A 20,541-nucleotide genomic window follows, 5' to 3' on the forward strand; every position below is an offset into this window, starting at 1 on the left:
ACGTATATGTGACCAATAACATCTGCTATACACGTGTATGTGACCAATAACATCTGCTCTACACGTGTATGTGACCGATAACATCTGCTATACACGTGTATGTGACCAATAACATCTGCTATACACGTGTATGTGACCGATAACATCTGCTAAACACGTGTATGTGACCGATAACATCTGCTAAACACGTGTATGTGACCGATAACATCTGCTAAACACGTGTATGTGACCGATAACATCTGCTAAACACGTGTATGTGACCGATAACATCTGCTATACACGTGTATGTGACCAATAACATTTGATTTGATGATTTTGATTTGATCACCCGTTTAAAGCACTAACACAGTCATACTCACAGAGGAGGAGTCAACCCCCAGCAGAGGCAAACAATCTCCGTGTCTATCTGCAGGGCACAGTTACTGTCATGTCAGTCACTCTGTCAGCATACCAGACAATTTGGCGCTCAAAAGCATGGATTTGCTATTCACTTTGTGTGTGTGAGCTGTGTCTTTGGGATCAAGTCCAGGGTTCTGCTTTGCCTGCTAAGAATATCCCCTTCACCAATAATTTCCTCTTCTAGATTTTCAGTCCGTTATTATGAAGGATGACGTGAGTGGAATAGATCAGTTAGAGGTAGCCTAGAAATCCTGAGAACAGAGAGCGCTTCAGAGGAGAGACAATAAAAGGAAACATAAAACAGGAGAGAGAGAGAGAGAGAGAGAGAGAGAGAGAGAGGGCACACTAGTTCATGTCATCTTCAATCACGTCCCCACGGAGTGCCAGCCTCCCAGCTTCTTCTCCCAGTCCCAGCTAGCCTGCAGGTGGTGTCCTGCTATCCCCTCTCACCATGCCTGACTTTGCCTGTTGTTTTGGTCTCGGGGCTCTCTGCATCCACTACATGTGTCTGTCTCTATTGATGTCTAGCCATATTTCATATATAAATGTTGGCATTGTGTTGTGCAATGGCGCAGTCCGTGTTGTAGAATTAGCCACTGTAACCCACCGGGAGTCTCTCTGTCTGTCTTTGAATCTCATTCATTAAAGACTGTGTGCACACACCCATTAATACAGTACAGACATGCACTTTAACAGCTGACAGGGTTGGTTAACTGCTGACGTCAGCACTCGGAGAAACCAAAAAATGTCACATCGAATCATCTAAGGAGGACATGCATTTAACGAGCCCGTGATGTAACGTGACATTTCAATGCCTAGGAGAGTTTTAAAAAAAAAATCAAGTCTCTTAAAAATCTATCTAAGATACCAGAGCCAGGGAGCGAGAAAGTCCTTCAGTTCTGGGTACCTTATAAGTGGAGCCCGGGCCCCCCTCGATTAATTCTCATTTCTCTGTGAACGCTGTGGAGGCCTGAGTGTCTAAATGCACCTCCAGAAATAGCCTCACAGAGAAGTGGTAAATGAATATTTCAGTTGTGCTGCTGCCTGTAAGCCAGGCCAGGCTGAGACAGATGTGTTTGGATTTTTATATTTTTCTCCCCAGGTGTTAACCTTTTGTTAACAGGGCTTTGCACTTTCCCACCAACCACTTCATCCCTTCCTTTGCATAGGCCGACTCTGTTTTTCTGCTGTTTGTTTTCTCCACTTCGCTATATATCTATTTGACATGTAACACACCTAACTGGTGAAAATGGTTAAAGGAGAGTGAGACTGATAAAACGTTACAGAAAGAAAGGACTATAGGAAGACACAAAGCATATTCTGATACAGAATAACCTTTGAACTCACATTTTTATGGCCCTAAAAGAGGTCATTTTGATGAGGAGCTCATCTGCTCATCAGGCTGCTGGTTTCTGTTCTTTGTGGTAGTGAGACACATGTATTCGCAGTATATGACACATGGACCCGACAAGTAGAACAAACAATATTTATTACACTCTATATACAGACATTTACAGAAATATTCAACATTGACAATAGTTATGCTCCTTTAAGCTTAGGAATCACGTTCATGTTTATAGAGGATGTGCCTTGCTTTAAAAGGTAGTTGCTGTTAGATTGGTCACAGGTCGTAACTGTTTTTATACAACTGTTATATTACATTGTTAACTACTGTATGTTCTATACTTATTGCTAAAAAGGCATATGGCAAACTACCAACTGTAATCATTTGCCAGCAAATAATGGCTAAATAACCATCAAATCAGCTACTTTGGTTTATTTCATATAAATCCATGCTGTATACATGATTATAAACTGGGTGGTTCGAGCACTGAATGCTGATTGGCTGACACCCGTGGTATAACAGAACGTATACCACAGGAATGACAAAACATTTATTTTTACTGCTCTAATTACGTTGGTAACCAGTTTATAATAGCAATAAGGCACCTCAGAGGTTTGTGGTGTTTGGCCAATATACCACGGCTAAGGGCTGTATTCAGGCATTCCGCTTTGCGTCGTGCGTAAGAACAGCCCATAGCCACCTCCTCGTGCCTTATTGCTTAACTATAAACTGGGTGGTTCGAGCCCTGAATGCTGATTGGCTGACAGCCGTGGTATATCAGACCAATGTATATGACCAATATATACATATATGACAAATATACCACAACTAAGGGCTGTATCCAGGCATTCTGCGATGCGTCGTGCATATGAACAGCCCTTAGCTGTGGTATATTGGTCATATACCACACCCCCTCAGCCCTTATTTGCTTAATTATATCACAATGTAATTCAACTTCCAGCAATGTCCAGTTCAGCTCCAGATAGTGTGTGTGTGTGTTGTGTGTGATACCTTTTCCCTCATGCAACTCCCTCACAATCCCAGTGACAGTAAAGGCATCAAGCTAGTAACCAGAATTAGGGAAGTAGAAACACTTCCTGCGTTGGCCGGAGGTTGTTCCCTAGTACTGTCCTTCTCCCTCTCTGTAGCTCTTTCCTCCCCCTCCCACTTCTCCTCCTCCTCCTCCTCCTCCTCCTGCTCCTCCTCCTCCTCCTCCTCCTCCTCCTCCCCATCCCCAGGCTCTGTGCCTGTCTCCTCTCTGTCAGCCATGGTTGGCTCAGGGGCTGATGAGTAGTCTGGTTGTGTCCTCGGTGGTGATGGCGGTGTGTCCTCTGTGGCTGTGGCTGTGTCTGTGGCTGTGGTGGTGGCTGTGGCTGTGGCTGTGGCTGTGTGTGTGGAGGGCTCATCAGTGCCTGGGGGAGAGCTGTCCATTGTCTCCTTCTCTACATCAGGCTCCTCTGTAAGCTCAGGGGCATCAGGCACTGTGGGAAACAATAATGAGAAATCTGTCTTCGAAACTGATTACAGGGTCCCTAGCCCAAAGCAACAAATCAATCTTCACAAAGAGGGAATATCATGATCAACCACAATTGGCTCGACACTTAGGTCAGGTTGGAGAGAATAAGATTTTACATCTGTGTGTTTTCCAAGACAATGGAGGTAGATAGTGAGGTAAAATACATTTGGGGACAGGAGAGGGGGCAGGCAGGCGGAGTTGCGGGCAGAGTTGTGTGATTGACATGTGCTGAATTCCTACCACAGAGGTTCTGGTCACATCGCGGCAGGTTGTCTGGACACTTGGAGCACCATTCACCTTCCTCATAGGGTTTCTCATCATTAAAGTTACCTCTGAAATGCAAAAGGTAACACAGGTCAGTGGTCACTCTGTCAGGGCTGTTAGTCAGGGACCAACCCTAACCCTAACCCCAGAATGGTATTACAATGTCTCGACAGGTGTAACGCTAACCCTAACGCAATCAGTGAAATGCAATGGTAAGGATTCATTATGTTAACTGAATGTCTAAGGGTAGAAATAGGAGATGAATGTGTAATTTAGTCCATGTTCTCTGGTGACATACTTACGCTGGGTAATAATTGCAGACTAGGAAGGTGGCTTTCTCAAAGGACAGCCCCTCCATGGTGTCACAGCGATGAACAGCACAGCCCACTGAGTGAGAGTCCGCCCACACCATCTGAAACATCCCCAGCAGTCTTGTATTGATGTCTTCATCATCATCACCATCATCATCACCACCATCATCACCATCATCACCATCATTACCATCATCATCATCATCACCATCATCATCATCACCACCATCATCATCATCTTCACCATCATCACCATGACCATCATCACCATCATCATCACCACCACCATCATCATCACCATCACTACCATCATCATCATCACCACCATCATCACCATAATCATCATCACCATCATCACCACCATCATCACCATCCTCACCATCATCATCAACATCACCACCATCACCACCATCATCACCATCATCACCATCATCATCATCATCACCACCATCATCATCATCATCATCACCACCATCATCATCAGCATCATCACCACCATCCCCATCCTCACCATCATCATCACCAACCTCATCACCATCACCATCATCATCACCACCATCCTTACCACCATCCTTACCATCACCACCATCATCACCATCATCATCATCACCACCATCATCACCACCATCATTACCATCCTCACCATCATCATCACCAACCTCATCACCATCATCATCACCACCACCATCATCACCATCACCACCATCATCCCCATCCTCATCACCATCATCACCACCATTATCACCATCATCATCTCCATCTCCATCATCACCATCACCCACTATCACAGGGGTTATATACACAGGAGTAAAGACATAAAGGAATATTCAACCTGTCACAGTTGTAGTACTGTGTTATAAGAAGTATATTCTACAAATACAGTAACCATTATCTCCCTGTGTCACTCACCTGAGTGTAGTGTCCACACATCTTGTCATCCTGGCAGCTGTTGTTGTTGTAGTCGTAGTCTAGGTGCTCCAGGAACCACTTCTCCATGGCAATTTTGGGGTCAAAGAGTTTGTTGGACACAAACAGGTTCTCTCCCATGTTCAGCTCCTCTAGATCCGGGTTGTGCTCCCATATACATTTCACAGCATAGCCCTCAGCTATGATCTTCAGATTCTCATCCCATTTCTGAAGGGGGAAAAGTGACAAACCATCGTATTACTGTAAACTACCAATAATCTGCTTGACTGCTACCTGTCATCTGTACAGATGTAGTGCTGCAGACTGAACGACAGAGGGAGACATTAACCAACATTGAGGACCAAAACAGAACTCTTTGTACATTGCCTGCTATGCAACTCTATTATATCAGTGTTCCAATAGTGTACAACTTCAAACTACTTCAAATGAATCATTCTATTCAGCATTGGAATTTCCTTCTAATACTGCCTGTAGCAAGAAGAATGTCCTTGTAATACTGCCTGTAGCAAGAGGAATTTCCTTCTAATACTGCCTGTAGCAAGAGGAATTTTCTTCTAATACTGCCTGTAGCAAGAGGAATTTCCTTCTAATACTGCCTGTAGCAAGAGGAATGTCTTTGTAATACTGCCTGTAGCAAGAGGAATTTTCTTCTAATACTGCCTGTAGCAAGAGGAATTTCCTTCTAATACTGCCTGTAGCAAGAGGAATGTCTTTGTAATACTGCCTGTAGCAAGAGGAATTTTCTTCTAATACTGCCTGTAGCAAGAGGAATTTCCTTCCGCTATTGAAACGTTAATACCTCAAACCGATAAGGGATGGTTTGTTATGTTAACAATGGAGGAAGACAATGACTATGTCTGTCTAAAAGGGTCCTTTTAACTTTAGACATAAACCATACTGTACATTACATTAGTCACACCTTTAACTAGACATAAACCATACTGTACATTACATTAGTCACACCTTTAACTAGACATAAACCATACTGTACATTACATTAGTCACACCTTTAACTAGACATAAACCATACTGTACATTACATTAGTCACACCTTTAACTAGACATAAACCATACTGTACATTACATTAGTCACACCTTTAACTAGACATAAACCATACTGTACATTACATTAGTCACACCTTTAACTAGACATAAACCATATTGTACATTACATTAGTCACACCTTTAACTAGACATAAACCATACTGTACATTACATTAGTCACACCTTTAACTAGACATAAACCATACTGTACATTACATTAGTCACACCTTTAACTAGACATAAACCATACTGTACATTACATTAGTCACACCTTTAACTAGACATAAACCATACTGTACATTACATTAGTCACACCTTTAACTAGACATAAACCATACTGTACATTACATTAGTCACACCTTTAACTAGACATAAACCATACTGTACATTACATTAGTCACACCTTTAACTAGACATAAACCATACTGTACATTACATTAGTCACACCTTTAACTAGACATAAACCATACTGTACATTACATTAGTCACACCTTTAACTTTAGACATAGACCATACTGTACATTACATTAATCACACCTTTAACTAGACATAAACCATACTGTACATTACATTAATCACACCTTTAACTAGACATAAACCATACTGTACATTGCCACTGACACGGCCCGCAACCAAAACATGCGGACTCTCCTTCACTGCAGCCGAGGTGAGTAAAACATTTAAACGTGTTAACCCTCGCAAGGCTGCAGGCCCAGACGGCATCCCCCGCCGCGCCCTCAGAGCATGCGCAGACCAGCTGGCTGGTGTGTTTACGGACGTATTTAATCAATCCTTATCCAAGTCTGCTGTTCCCACATGCTTCAAGAGGGCCACCATTGTTCCTGTTCCCAAAAAAGCTAAGGTAACTGAGCTAAACGACTACCGCCTCGTAGCACTCACTTCCGTCATCATGAAGTGCTTTGAGAGACTAGTTAAGGACCATATCACCTCCACCCTACCTGACACCCTAGACCCACTCCAATTTGCTTACCACCCAAATAGGTCCACAGACGATGCAATCTCAACCACACTGCACACTGCCCTAACCCATCTGGACAAGAGGAATACCTATGTGAGAATGCTGTTCATCGACTACAGCTCAGCATTTAACACCATAGTACCCTCCAAACTCGTCATCAAGCTCGCGACCCTGGGTCTCGACCCCGCCCTGTGCAACTGGGTACTGGACTTCCTGACGGGCCGCCCCCAGGTGGTGAGGGTAGGTAACAACATCTCCACCCCGCTGATCCTCAACACTGGGGCCCCACAAAGGTGCGTTCTGAGCCCTCTCCTGAGCCCTCTGATGTCCCTGTTCACCCACGACTGCGTGGCCACGCACGCCTCCAACTCAATCATCAAGTTTGCGGACGACACAACAGTGGTAGGCTTGATTACCAACAATGACGAGATGGCCTACAGGGAGGAGGCGAGGGCCCTTGGAGTGTGGTGTCAGGAAAATAACCTCACACTCAACGTCAACAAAACTAAGGAGATGATTGTGGACTTCAAGAAACAGCAGAGGGAACACCCCCCTATCCACATCGATGGAACAGTAGTGGAGAGGGTAGTAAGTTTTAAGTTCCTCGGCGTACACGTCACAGACAAACTGAATTGGTCCACCCACACAGACAGCATCGTGAAGAAGGCGCAGCAGCGCCTCTTCAACCTCAGGAGGCTGAAGAAATGCGGCTTGTCACCAAAAGCACTCACAAACTTCTACAGATGCACAATCGAGAGCATCCTGTCGGGCTTTATCACCGTCTGGTACGGCAACTGCTCCGCCCACAACCGTAAAGCTCTCCAGAGGGTAGTGAGGTCTGCACAACGCATCACCGGGGGCAAACTACCTGCCCTCCAGGACACCTACACCACCCGATGTCACAGGAAGGCCATAAAGATCATCAAGGACAACAACCACTCGAGCCACTGCCTGTTCACCCCGCTATCATCCAGAAGGCGAGATCAGTACAGGTGCATCAAAGCTGGGACCGAGAGACTGAAAAACAGCTTCTATCTCAAGGCCATCAGACTGTTAAACAGCCACCACTAACATTGAGTGGCTGCTGCCAACACACTGACTCAACTCCAGCCACTTTAATAATGGGAATTGATGGGAATTGATGTAAAATATATCACTAGCCACTTTAAACAATGCTACTTAATATAATGTTTACATACCCTACATTATTCATCTCATATGTATACGTATATACTGTACTCTATATCATCTACTGCATCTTTATGTAATACATGTATCACTAGCCACTTTAAACTATGCCACTTTGTTTACATACTCATCTCATATGTATATACTGTACTCGATACCAGATACCATCTACTGCATCTTGCCTATGCCGCTCTGTACCATCACTCATTCATATATCTTTATGTACATATTCTTTATCCCTTTACACTTGTGTGTATAAGGTAGTAGTTTTGGAATTGTTAGTTAGATTACTCGTTGGTTATTACGGCATTGTCGGAACTAGAAGCACAAGCATTTCGCTACACTCGCATTAACATCTGCTAACCATGTGTATGTGACAAATCAAATTTGATTTGATTTGATTTGACATTTCATTAGTCACACCTTTAACTAGACATAAACCATACTGTACATTACATTAGTCACACCTTTAACTAGACATAAACCATACTGTACATTACATTAGTCACACCTTTAACTAGACATAAACCATACTGTACATTACATTAGTCACACCTTTAACTAGACATAAACCATACTGTACATTACATTAGTCACACCTTTAACTAGACATAAACCATACTGTACATTACATTAGTCACACCTTTAACTTTAGACATAGACCATACTGTACATTACATTAATCACACCTTTAACTAGACATAAACCATACTGTACATTACATTAATCACACCTTTAACTAGACATAAACCATACTGTACATTGCCACTGACACGGCCCGCAACCAAAACATGCGGACTCTCCTTCACTGCAGCCGAGGTGAGTAAAACATTTAAACGTGTTAACCCTCGCAAGGCTGCAGGCCCAGACGGCATCCCCCGCCGCGCCCTCAGAGCATGCGCAGACCAGCTGGCTGGTGTGTTTACGGACGTATTTAATCAATCCTTATCCAAGTCTGCTGTTCCCACATGCTTCAAGAGGGCCACCATTGTTCCTGTTCCCAAAAAAGCTAAGGTAACTGAGCTAAACGACTACCGCCTCGTAGCACTCACTTCCGTCATCATGAAGTGCTTTGAGAGACTAGTTAAGGACCATATCACCTCCACCCTACCTGACACCCTAGACCCACTCCAATTTGCTTACCACCCAAATAGGTCCACAGACGATGCAATCTCAACCACACTGCACACTGCCCTAACCCATCTGGACAAGAGGAATACCTATGTGAGAATGCTGTTCATCGACTACAGCTCAGCATTTAACACCATAGTACCCTCCAAACTCGTCATCAAGCTCGCGACCCTGGGTCTCGACCCCGCCCTGTGCAACTGGGTACTGGACTTCCTGACGGGCCGCCCCCAGGTGGTGAGGGTAGGTAACAACATCTCCACCCCGCTGATCCTCAACACTGGGGCCCCACAAAGGTGCATTCTGAGCCCTCTCCTGATGTCATGTATTGTCATGTTGTGTCTTTCTGTCCTTTCCTTTCACCCTGTCTCCCTCTGCTGGTCGTACTAGGTTACCGTTTCTGTCCCTCTTTCCCCCAGCTGTTCCTTGTCTTCTCTGACTACCTCATTCACCCCTTTTCCCACCTGTTCCCTTTTTCCCTCTGATTAGGTCCCTATATCTCTCTCTGTTTCTGCTCCTGTCTTTGTCGGATTCTTGTTTGTGTGTCTCATGCCTGAACCAGACTATCATCGTGTTTGCTGCAACCTTGTCCTGTCCTGTCGGAATCTACCTGTCCATCTGAGCCCACGTGTGTTCATCATTAAAGAAACTCTGTTTGTTAATTCGCTTTTGGGTCCTCATTCACGCACCTGACAGAAGAATCCGACCAAGAATGGACCCAGCGACTTTGGATCCTCTCCACTCAGCCGTCGAGATCCAGGGAGCGATGCTAGGCAGACACGAGCAGGAATTGTCTGCTGCTCGACATGCCGTTGAGACCCTGGCCACCCAAGTCTCCAACCTCACAGAACAGGTTCACCATCTCCGCCTCGATCCACCGGCCACTTCCAGGGCTTTCGAATCTCCGGAGCCCAGAATCAATAACCCGCCGTGTTACTCTGGGGAGCCCACTGAATGCCGCTCGTTCCTCACCCAGTGTGATATTGTGTTTTCTCTCCAGCCCAACACTTACGCCAGGAGCACTGCTCGTGTCGCCTACGTCATATCTCTCCTTACTGGACGGGCTCGTGAGTGGGGCACGGCAATCTGGGAGGCAAGGGCTGAGTGTACTAACCAGTATCAGGACTTTAAGGAGGAGATGATACGGGTTTTTGATCGATCTGTTTTTGGGGAGGAGGCTTCCAGGGCCCTGTCTTCCCTATGTCAAGGCAATCGATCCATAACAGACTACTCTATTGAGTTTCGCACTCTTGCTGCCTCCAGTGGCTGGAACGAGCCGGCTTTGCTCGCTCGTCTTCTGGAGGGTCTCCGCGCAGAGGTAAAGGATGAGATTCTCTCCCGGGAGGTTCCTTCCAGCGTGGATTCCTTGATTGAACTCGCTATTCGCATTGAGCGACGGGTTGATCTTCGTCACCGAGCTTGTGGAAAGGAGCTTGCGTTCTCCGTTGCCCCCCTCTCCACATCACTACCATCTTCCTCTGCCGGCTCGGGAGCTGAGCCTATGCAGCTGGGAGGTATCCGCATCTCGACTAAGGAGAGGGAACGGAGAATCACCAACCGCCTCTGTCTCTATTGCGGTTCTGCTGGTCATTTTGTCACTTCATGTCCAGTAAAAGCCAGAGCTCATCAGTAAGCGGAGGGCTACTGGTGAGCGCTACTACTCCTGTCTCTCCTTCAAGATCCTGCACTACCTTGTCGGTCCATCTACGCTGGACCGGTTCGTCAGCTTCCTGCAGTGCCTTAATAGACTCTGGGGCGGAGGGCTGTTTTATGGACGAGACCTGGGCTCGGGAACATGACATTCCTCTCAGACAGTTAAGGGAGTCCACGGCCTTGTTCGCCCTGGATGGTAGTCCTCTCCCCAGGATTCAGCGTGAGACGCTACCTTTAACCCTCACTGTTTCTGGTAATCATAGCGAAACCATTTCTTTTTTAATTTTTCGTTCACCTTTTACACCTGTTGTTTTGGGCCATCCCTGGCTAGTTTGTCATAATCCTTCCATTAATTGGTCTAGTAATTCTATCCTCTCCTGGAACGTCTCTTGTCATGTGAAATGTTTAATGTCTGCTATCCCTCCTGTTTCCTCTGTCTCTTCTTCACAGGAGGAGCCTGGTGATTTGACAGGGGTGCCGGAGGAATATCACGATCTGCGCACGGTGTTCAGTCGGTCCAGGGCCACCTCTCTTCCTCCACACCGGTCGTATGATTGTAGTATTGATCTCCTTCCGGGAACCACTCCCCCCCGGGGTAGACTATACTCTCTGTCGGCTCCCGAACGTAAGGCTCTCGAGGATTATTTGTCTGTAGCTCTTGACGCCGGTACCATAGTCCCCTCCTCCTCTCCCGCCGGAGCGGGGTTTTTTTTTGTCAAGAAGAAGGACGGGTCTCTGCGCCCCTGCATAGATTATCGAGGGCTGAATGACATAACAGTGAAGAATCGTTATCCGCTTCCTCTTATGTCTTCAGCCTTCGAGATCCTGCAGGGAGCCAGGTTTTTCACTAAGTTGGACCTTCGTAACGCTTACCATCTCGTGCGCATCAGGGAGGGGGACGAGTGGAAGACGGCGTTTAACACTCCGTTAGGGCACTTTGAATACCGGGTTCTTCCTTTCGGCCTCGCTAACGCTCCAGCTGTCTTTCAGGCATTAGTCAATGATGTCCTGAGAGACATGCTGAACATCTTTGTTTTCGTTTACCTTGACGATATCCTGATTTTTTCACCGTCACTCCAGATTCATGTTCAGCACGTTCGACGTGTCCTCCAGCGCCTTTTAGAGAATTGTCTTTTTGTGAAGGCTGAGAAGTGCACTTTTCATGCCTCCTCCGTCACATTTCTCGGTTCTGTTATTTCCGCTGAAGGCATTAAGATGGATCCCGCTAAGGTCCAAGCTGTCATTGATTGGCCCGCCCCTAAGTCACGCGTCGAGCTGCAGCGCTTTCTCGGCTTCGCGAACTTCTATCGTCGTTTCATCCGTAATTTCGGTCAGGTGGCAGCTCCTCTCACAGCCCTTACTTCTGTCAAGACGTGCTTTAAGTGGTCCGTTTCCGCCCAGGGAGCTTTTGATCTCCTCAAGAATCGTTTTACATCCGCTCCTATCCTTGTTACACCTGACGTCTCTAGACAGTTCGTTGTCGAGGTTGACGCGTCAGAGGTGGGCGTGGGAGCCATTCTTTCTCAGCGCTCCCTCTCTGACGACAAGGTCCACCCATGCGCGTATTTTTCTCATCGCCTGTCGCCGTCGGAACGTAACTATGATGTGGGAAACCGCGAACTGCTCGCCATCCGGTTAGCCCTAGGCGAATGGCGACAGTGGTTGGAGGGGGCGACCGTTCCTTTTGTCGTTTGGACTGACCATAGGAACCTTGAGTACATCCGTTCTGCCAAACGACTTAATGCGCGTCAGGCGCGTTGGGCGCTGTTTTTCGCTCGTTTCGAGTTCGTGATTTCTTATCGTCCGGGCTCTAAGAACACCAAGCCTGATGCTTTATCTCGTCTCTTCAGTTCTTCAGTAGCCTCCACTGACCCCGAGGGGATTCTCCCTGAGGGGCGTGTTGTCGGGTTGACTGTCTGGGGAATTGAGAGGCAGGTAAAGCAAGCGCTCACTCACACTCCGTCGCCGCGCGCTTGTCCTAGGAACCTTCTTTTCGTTCCCGTTCCTACTCGTCTGGCCGTTCTTCAGTGGGCTCACTCTGCCAAGTTAGCCGGCCACCCTGGCGTTCGGGGTACGCTTGCTTCCATTCGCCAGCGTTTTTGGTGGCCCACCCGGGAGCATGACACGCGTCGTTTCGTGGCTGCTTGTTCGGTCTGCGCGCAGACTAAGTCCGGTAACTCCCCTCCTGCCGGCCGTCTCAGGCCGCTTCCCATTCCCTCTCGACCGTGGTCTCACATCGCCTTAGATTTTGTCACCGGACTGCCTTCGTCAGCGGGGAAGACTGTTATTCTTACGGTTGTTGATAGGTTCTCTAAGGCGGCTCATTTCATTCCCCTTGCTAAGCTTCCTTCTGCTAAAGAGACGGCACAAATCATCATCGAGAATGTTTTCAGAATTCATGGCCTTCCGTCAGACGTCGTTTCGGACAGAGGTCCGCAATTCACGTCTCAATTTTGGAGGGAGTTTTGCCGTTTGATTGGGGCTTCCGTCAGTCTCTCTTCCGGCTTTCACCCCCAGTCTAACGGTCAAGCAGAACGGGCCAATCAGACTATTGGTCGCATCTTACGCAGTCTTTCTTTTCGCAACCCTGCGTCTTGGTCAGAACAGCTCCCCTGGGCAGAATACGCCCACAACTCGCTTCCTTCGTCTGCGACCGGGCTATCTCCTTTTCAGAGTAGCCTCGGGTACCAGCCTCCGCTGTTCTCATCTCAGTTCGCCGAGTCCAGCGTCCCCTCCGCTCAGGCTTTTGTCCAACGTTGCGAGCGCACCTGGAAGAGGGTCAGGTCTGCACTTTGCCGTTATAGGACGCAGACTGTGAGGGCTGCTAATAAGCGTAGAACTAAGAGTCCTAGATATTGTCGCGGTCAGAGAGTTTGGCTCTCCACTCAGAACCTTCCCCTTAAGACGGCTTCTCGCAAGTTGACCCCGCGGTTCATTGGTCCGTTCCGTATTTCTCGGGTCATTAATCCTGTCGCAGTTCGACTTCTTCTTCCGCGATACCTTCGTCGCGTCCACCCGGTCTTCCATGTCTCCTGTATCAAGCCCGTTCTTCGCGCCCCCGCTCGTCTCCCCCCCCCCCCCCCCATCCTTGTCGAGGGCGCACCCATCTACAGGGTCCGTAGGATTTTGGACATGCGTCCTCGGGGCCGTGGTCACCAGTACCTCGTAGATTGGGAGGGGTACGGTCCTGAGGAGAGGAGTTGGGTTCCCTCTCGGGACGTGCTGGACCGTGCGCTGATCGAGGATTTCCTCCGTTGCCGCCAGGTTTCCTCCTCGAGTGCGCCAGGAGGCGCTCGGTGAGTGGGGGGGTACTGTCATGTATTGTCATGTTGTGTCTTTCTGTCCTTTCCTTTCACCCTGTCTCCCTCTGCTGGTCGTACTAGGTTACCGTTTCTGTCCCTCTTTCCCCCAGCTGTTCCTTGTCTTCTCTGACTACCTCATTCACCCCTTTTCCCACCTGTTCCCTTTTTCCCTCTGATTAGGTCCCTATATCTCTCTCTGTTTCTGCTCCTGTCTTTGTCGGATTCTTGTTTGTGTGTCTCATGCCTGAACCAGACTATCATCGTGTTTGCTGCAACCTTGTCCTGTCCTGTCGGAATCTACCTGTCCATCTGAGCCCACGTGTGTTCATCATTAAAGAAACTCTGTTTGTTAATTCGCTTTTGGGTCCTCATTCACGCACCTGACACCTGAGCCCTCTGATGTCCCTGTTCACCCACGACTGCGTGGCCACGCACGCCTCCAACTCAATCATCAAGTTTGCGGACGACACAACAGTGGTAGGCTTGATTACCAACAATGACGAGATGGCCTACAGGGAGGAGGCGAGGGCCCTTGGAGTGTGGTGTCAGGAAAATAACCTCACACTCAACGTCAACAAAACTAAGGAGATGATTGTGGACTTCAAGAAACAGCAGAGGGAACACCCCCCTATCCACATCGATGGAACAGTAGTGGAGAGGGTAGTAAGTTTTAAGTTCCTCGGCGTACACGTCACAGACAAACTGAATTGGTCCACCCACACAGACAGCATCGTGAAGAAGGCGCAGCAGCGCCTCTTCAACCTCAGGAGGCTGAAGAAATGCGGCTTGTCACCAAAAGCACTCACAAACTTCTACAGATGCACAATCGAGAGCATCCTGTCGGGCTTTATCACCGTCTGGTACGGCAACTGCTCCGCCCACAACCGTAAAGCTCTCCAGAGGGTAGTGAGGTCTGCACAACGCATCACCGGGGGCAAACTACCTGCCCTCCAGGACACCTACACCACCCGATGTCACAGGAAGGCCATAAAGATCATCAAGGACAACAACCACTCGAGCCACTGCCTGTTCACCCCGCTATCATCCAGAAGGCGAGATCAGTACAGGTGCATCAAAGCTGGGACCGAGAGACTGAAAAACAGCTTCTATCTCAAGGCCATCAGACTGTTAAACAGCCACCACTAACATTGAGTGGCTGCTGCCAACACACTGACTCAACTCCAGCCACTTTAATAATGGGAATTGATGGGAATTGATGTAAAATATATCACTAGCCACTTTAAACAATGCTACTTAATATAATGTTTACATACCCTACATTATTCATCTCATATGTATACGTATATACTGTACTCTATATCATCTACTGCATCTTTATGTAATACATGTATCACTAGCCACTTTAAACTATGCCACTTTGTTTACATACTCATCTCATATGTATATACTGTACTCGATACCAGATACCATCTACTGCATCTTGCCTATGCCGCTCTGTACCATCACTCATTCATATATCTTTATGTACATATTCTTTATCCCTTTACACTTGTGTGTATAAGGTAGTAGTTTTGGAATTGTTAGTTAGATTACTCGTTGGTTATTACGGCATTGTCGGAACTAGAAGCACAAGCATTTCGCTACACTCGCATTAACATCTGCTAACCATGTGTATGTGACAAATCAAATTTGATTTGATTTGATTTGACATTTCATTAGTCACACCTTTAACTAGACATAAACCATACTGTACATTACATTAGTCACACCTTTAACTAGACATAAACCATACTGTACATTACATTAGTCACACCTTTAACTAGACATAAACCATACTGTACATTACATTAGTCACACCTTTAACTTTAGACATAAACCATACTGTACATTACATTAGTCACAACTTTAACTAGACATAAACCATACTGTACATTACATTAGTCACACCTTTAACTTTAGACATAAACCATACTGTACATTACATTAGTCACACCTTTAACTAGACATAAACCATACTGTACATTACATTAGTCACACCTTTAACTTTAGACATAAACCATACTGTACATTACATTAGTCACACCTTTAACTAGACATAAACCATACTGTACATTACATTAGTCACACCTTTAACTAGACATAAACCATACTGTACATTACATTAGTCACACCTTTAACTAGACATAAACCATACTGTACATTACATTAGTCACACCTTTAACTAGACATAAACCATACTGTACATTACATTAGTCACACCTTTAACTAGACATAAACCATACTGTACATTACATTAATCACACCTTTAACTAGACATAAACCATACTGTACATTACATTAGTCACACCTTTAACTAGACATAAACCATACTGTACATTACATTAGTCACACCTTTAACTAGACATAAACCATACTGTACATTACATTAGTCACACCTTTAACTAGACATAAACCATACTGTACATTACATTAGTCACACCAACATTCCCATGTAAACCACATACTCCTTTGTATGATCCTTCCTTATTAAATCAAACCTTTTACGAAGGAACTTATAAGGAACCTTTCAGTAATACGGGTGTTAGTGGTTGAGGAATGTGAATTTATCCTACATAGTTTCAGTGTCACGAATTCCGCCGAAGTTGGTCCCTCTCCTTGTTCGGTGGAATGTCCTTGATTTTCCATGTGCTGGACACAGCATCTAATGCTGACCAGATGGTCAGGGGGACGCCTTTGTTTTCTCTGGCTGAAGCATGACAAACATGTACAGCTCTGTTTGCCCAAGAACAGAGAGAAGGAGATCTGATGTCCTGAGGCTAGGATGCAAGATGTTGTGGAATTTCAACTAGTATCCCCGGCCTCCAACACAAGACCTCTGTTTGTTTAGAGTCATGGGGTGACTGGACAAATAAACTGAACTTCACATGACTCCACACTGGACGTCTCTGTCTGGACAGGTCATGATACAAAGACAATACGCGTTCGTACAATACTGCATCTCTTCGAACCAATTGCCACCATAACATTTGGCGAGCTAAATCAAGATCAAGCCTTATCTGTCAAGTGCCATATCATCCTCTTGCTCATTACAATACTTGTATAGGAATTGAACTGAACGTAAGGAGTTCGTACTGGCGGCAGAGAAGTCAGACGCAGGAGAGCAAAAACGGTGTTTCCAAACGGCACAGTTTAATAACAACAAAAAAACCACCGGGAAACAGAACAATCAAATAATGGGCACATAACCTGACGCACACCAGGACAGACGTGCACAAGCTCTTACAATAAACAATCACATCAGGGGGAACAGAGGGTTAAATACACATGTAATTGATGGGATTGGAACCAGGTGTGACGGAAGACAAGACAAAACCAAAGAAAAATGAAAAGAGGATCAGCGATGGCTAGAAGGTCGGTGACCGCCGAACGTCGCCATGGGGTGTGACTCTGCAGATTAAACCTGACTCAATCAATTGATCACCAAGTAGTGACGTAGAAAGCTGTGAGATATGAGTCAATGACATATGGCTATGTTTTGAAACACCCATTAAAATTGAATTGAATCTTCCATAAAAATACAAACAAAAAGTTACATTAATTTATTGTTTCAAATAGGTATGTTCTGTTTCTTCTTGTATAGTCCACATGATCTGTCTTTCTCCAAGTAATTTATTACTGTGATGTTTGACAGACATTCCTGTCCCAGGACATACAATAAGCTGTCATTCACAGAAGGTAAGGATGATGGAATGCTTCACAGGAAGTTACTGTTTAACTGTTGGAATGTTGCGGTTTTGTTGGTCATGATGACTCATGATTCCACTCAACTGCAATTAATGCTTTAATGCTATGAATTAATGATAAGAACCCATTCATGAAAATGGCCTCGGTGTTGCGTTCATCTTAACAGAGAGACAGGCAGAGACCTGTCCCTGGGACTGTCAGATATGTATTAGGTATGATGCATCTTCTGCGGCACTGTGGTAAATGTTCTGCACAACAAGCTTTTTGTCATTTATAACATGCTGATGTCATGTCAAAGCAATGGCCATGACACTGTAGATGCAGGCAGAGTTCAGTTTTGATGCAAGACCGTTTCAAAGCTGAATACTTTTTATATATTTTAAGGTACTGAAGCACCCATTTCATGTACAATACTGAACAACTGGCAGCATTGCACAAGCATAAATATCAATCAAAAATCCCCTCAACAGAAGAAACCTATGTATCTACATCCACCTGAGATCAATTCTAATACATGTTCACCCCATGAGAACAACGAGTATAACTAACCACACCAGGTGACGGAAGTCAAAACAGGGGTAAACTCCATCAATCCCACCAGCCATACAGTAGTATCCCAATATCCAAGAAGCTCCTCACCACAAAGGGCTAAAACGTATTATTTCCACCTATTCTGATGCAGAGGTGCCCAGACTGAACCCATCCCGCAGCGGACAGGTAGAGAACCTCCTATCCGCCCCCCCAGTCATGCTGCCCTTACCACTTTATGCATGTAGGTGGAATTGGGCACCACCTGGCCACGGTAGCTGTTGTGCAGCTCCACGAGGGTCTTTGCGTCGTCCTCGCTCAGCTGGCAAGAGGCTGGACACAGGGTGATGATGACATAGAATCCCATCAGGCCAGCCCAGAGAAGTGTCCCCCTCAGCATGTCTAGGCAGTAAAGTCCTCTCTTTCTCTCTCTCAAGGGTCACTTCAGATGTCTGACGGTATCAGAGGGTGTTGCTGTATGTGAATGTGTGTTTCCAGTGTGTAGATGTGTGTTCTGTGAGTATGTGTATGTGTGTGTGAAAATCTTTCTTTTGGTCAATGTACTTGTGTGTGTACTTATAGTGTATGTGTGTATAGTGTGTGTATAGTGTGTGCTTCAGCTGCTCTGTCTCTTCTCCTCTTGGATCTCAGGCTGGAGATATTAAGAGGGAGTGACTCCACCCCGCTCTCAACAGGAGAACACCCACACCACCCTCACCCTCACTAGGTCACATTACACGCTGCTCTGACTGGTACGCACCGACAACACTTGAAAACAATCGGCCTATTCTTACGAATCTGGTGTGATTTCAGGCTGGACACAGACACAGATCGAGATACGTTGAGATAGAGATACTGTTCAAATCTCTGACTCACACGCAGTTGGCCTTCACTCTGTGCTCTCAACACGGAGGACACAGATTTCCCCATAGTGCACCTGACAGGAAAGATCTTAAATCCAAACATGGGAAGAGTGAGCAGCATCAGGCAGTTGACCTATGTTGTGTTGTATCTCACCCCAGTGTCATATTGACTTTCATTCTCCTTCCGTTACAGCTCTTCATAACAGAGGAATTTCCATAGCTGATAAAGAATGTAATGTGATCCTATGCGTTGGGTTGGGTGGGATGTGATTCACTTGGCACATGCACATCTCTGTACCATCAACATTTGGTAGCTACCAGACTCTTTTCTGCAATCCACCTCAATGTGGTCATTCAGATTTCAATTTTAATTTCCAGGAATGCATTCCTTATGACAATCAAATTAAAGAAATGCTTATTAATATTAGGGACACATTCCTAAGTCCTGAATTGCAACGGGATTTCATGATTTCAGTTATGACAAATGTAACAAACAAAGCAGTCTCCCCAGTCCATAATTCATAGAATCCTGCTGGAACCGGGGAATGTCCCATTGCTCACACCAGGGTGTTTTTACACGGGGTCTTTGTAAGGTTCAGGGCAGTACGTTCAGCACACTGAGACCCTTCCATACATTTTTCTCAATACTACTTCATGAAGACATACCCAGTATGAGTCTATGAGAGACAGGGGTTTTGCACGGCAGTAAAACAACAGATTTGAGCATGTGATGTTTGCTGTCATTCAGTCTAGTGGTTAACATTCCATTCATGAATTACATATGCGGTAGGTATCAGTCATATTGGAGTGTTCACAGGAAAGGTTTATTTCTTTTTTTTTTGCGTCACTAGAGCCATAGAGGGTGTGGACCTCTGAGCTCCTTAAAACTTCATTAGACCAGAGAAGTGGGGCCAAGTCCCTCACATACACATAGCAACCAAACACTCCAGCTGTCCATGGTCAGTAGCTCGGTATGCACAGGTCTGCAGAATGAACTGAAAGCTGAGACCTGATAAGCTGATCCTGAACCCTCCCAAAAGCCCTTCTTCCAGAATGTGCTCCGTGACTGTAATGCCACAGGGAGCACAAGTATTAGAGCCGTTCTGAGAAACCTTGCCTGAGAGAAAAGCTTTCAAAACAACTACGACTTACTTACAGGAAATGTACAATATTACTACCAGCTGAGAAGAGGATTGCATCATTTCATGACGTCACGTCTCCACAGAAAGGATCTCTCCGCAATGTGCTGTATCTCAAATACACACCCTGGTATCCATCCCTCTCTACACAATGTGTTTGTGTGCTTTAGCAACTTAATGGACCTAGGGCTTGTTTTTCTCACACATTAAGTAGATTCATGCGCAGGCAGTAAGGGAGTAATTTATGAGG

The 20,541-nt window shown here is 45.9% G+C and overlaps 1 protein-coding gene across 1 annotated transcript; it reads right to left on the minus strand.

The window, feature by feature from the left end:
* Nucleotides 1–1,871: 1,871 nt before the first annotated feature.
* Nucleotides 1,872–19,315, minus strand: LOC110532275 (peptidase inhibitor 15). Its single transcript, XM_021616023.3, has 5 exons — nucleotides 18,522–19,315; nucleotides 4,745–4,969; nucleotides 3,827–3,936; nucleotides 3,501–3,592; nucleotides 1,872–3,225 (listed from the first exon to the last, which is right to left on the minus strand). Exons 1-5 carry the CDS (start codon nucleotides 18,687–18,689, stop codon nucleotides 2,777–2,779), a joined length of 1,044 nt encoding a protein of 347 aa, XP_021471698.3. The 5' UTR covers nucleotides 18,690–19,315; the 3' UTR covers nucleotides 1,872–2,776.
* Between the last annotated feature and the right edge of the window lie 1,226 nt (nucleotides 19,316–20,541).

The sequence above is a fragment of the Oncorhynchus mykiss genome, chromosome 9 (assembly GCF_057628025.1).
Source record: "Oncorhynchus mykiss isolate SJ-2025 chromosome 9, ASM5762802v1, whole genome shotgun sequence".
NCBI lineage: Eukaryota > Metazoa > Chordata > Actinopteri > Salmoniformes > Salmonidae > Oncorhynchus > Oncorhynchus mykiss.

Excerpts from the sequence above, each read along its gene's own strand:
- LOC110532275 (XM_021616023.3), bottom strand. The coding sequence starts at position 18,689 with ATGCTGAGGGGGACACTTCTCTGGGCTGGCCTGATGGGATTCTATGTC. Across the intron at positions 4,970-18,521 it reads CCACCTACATGCATAAAGTG|AAATGGGATGAGAATCTGAA; the intron begins GTAAGGGCAGCA and ends TTCCCCCTTCAG. Across the intron at positions 3,593-3,826 it reads GTCTGCAATTATTACCCAGC|AGGTAACTTTAATGATGAGA; the intron begins GTAAGTATGTCA and ends TTTGCATTTCAG.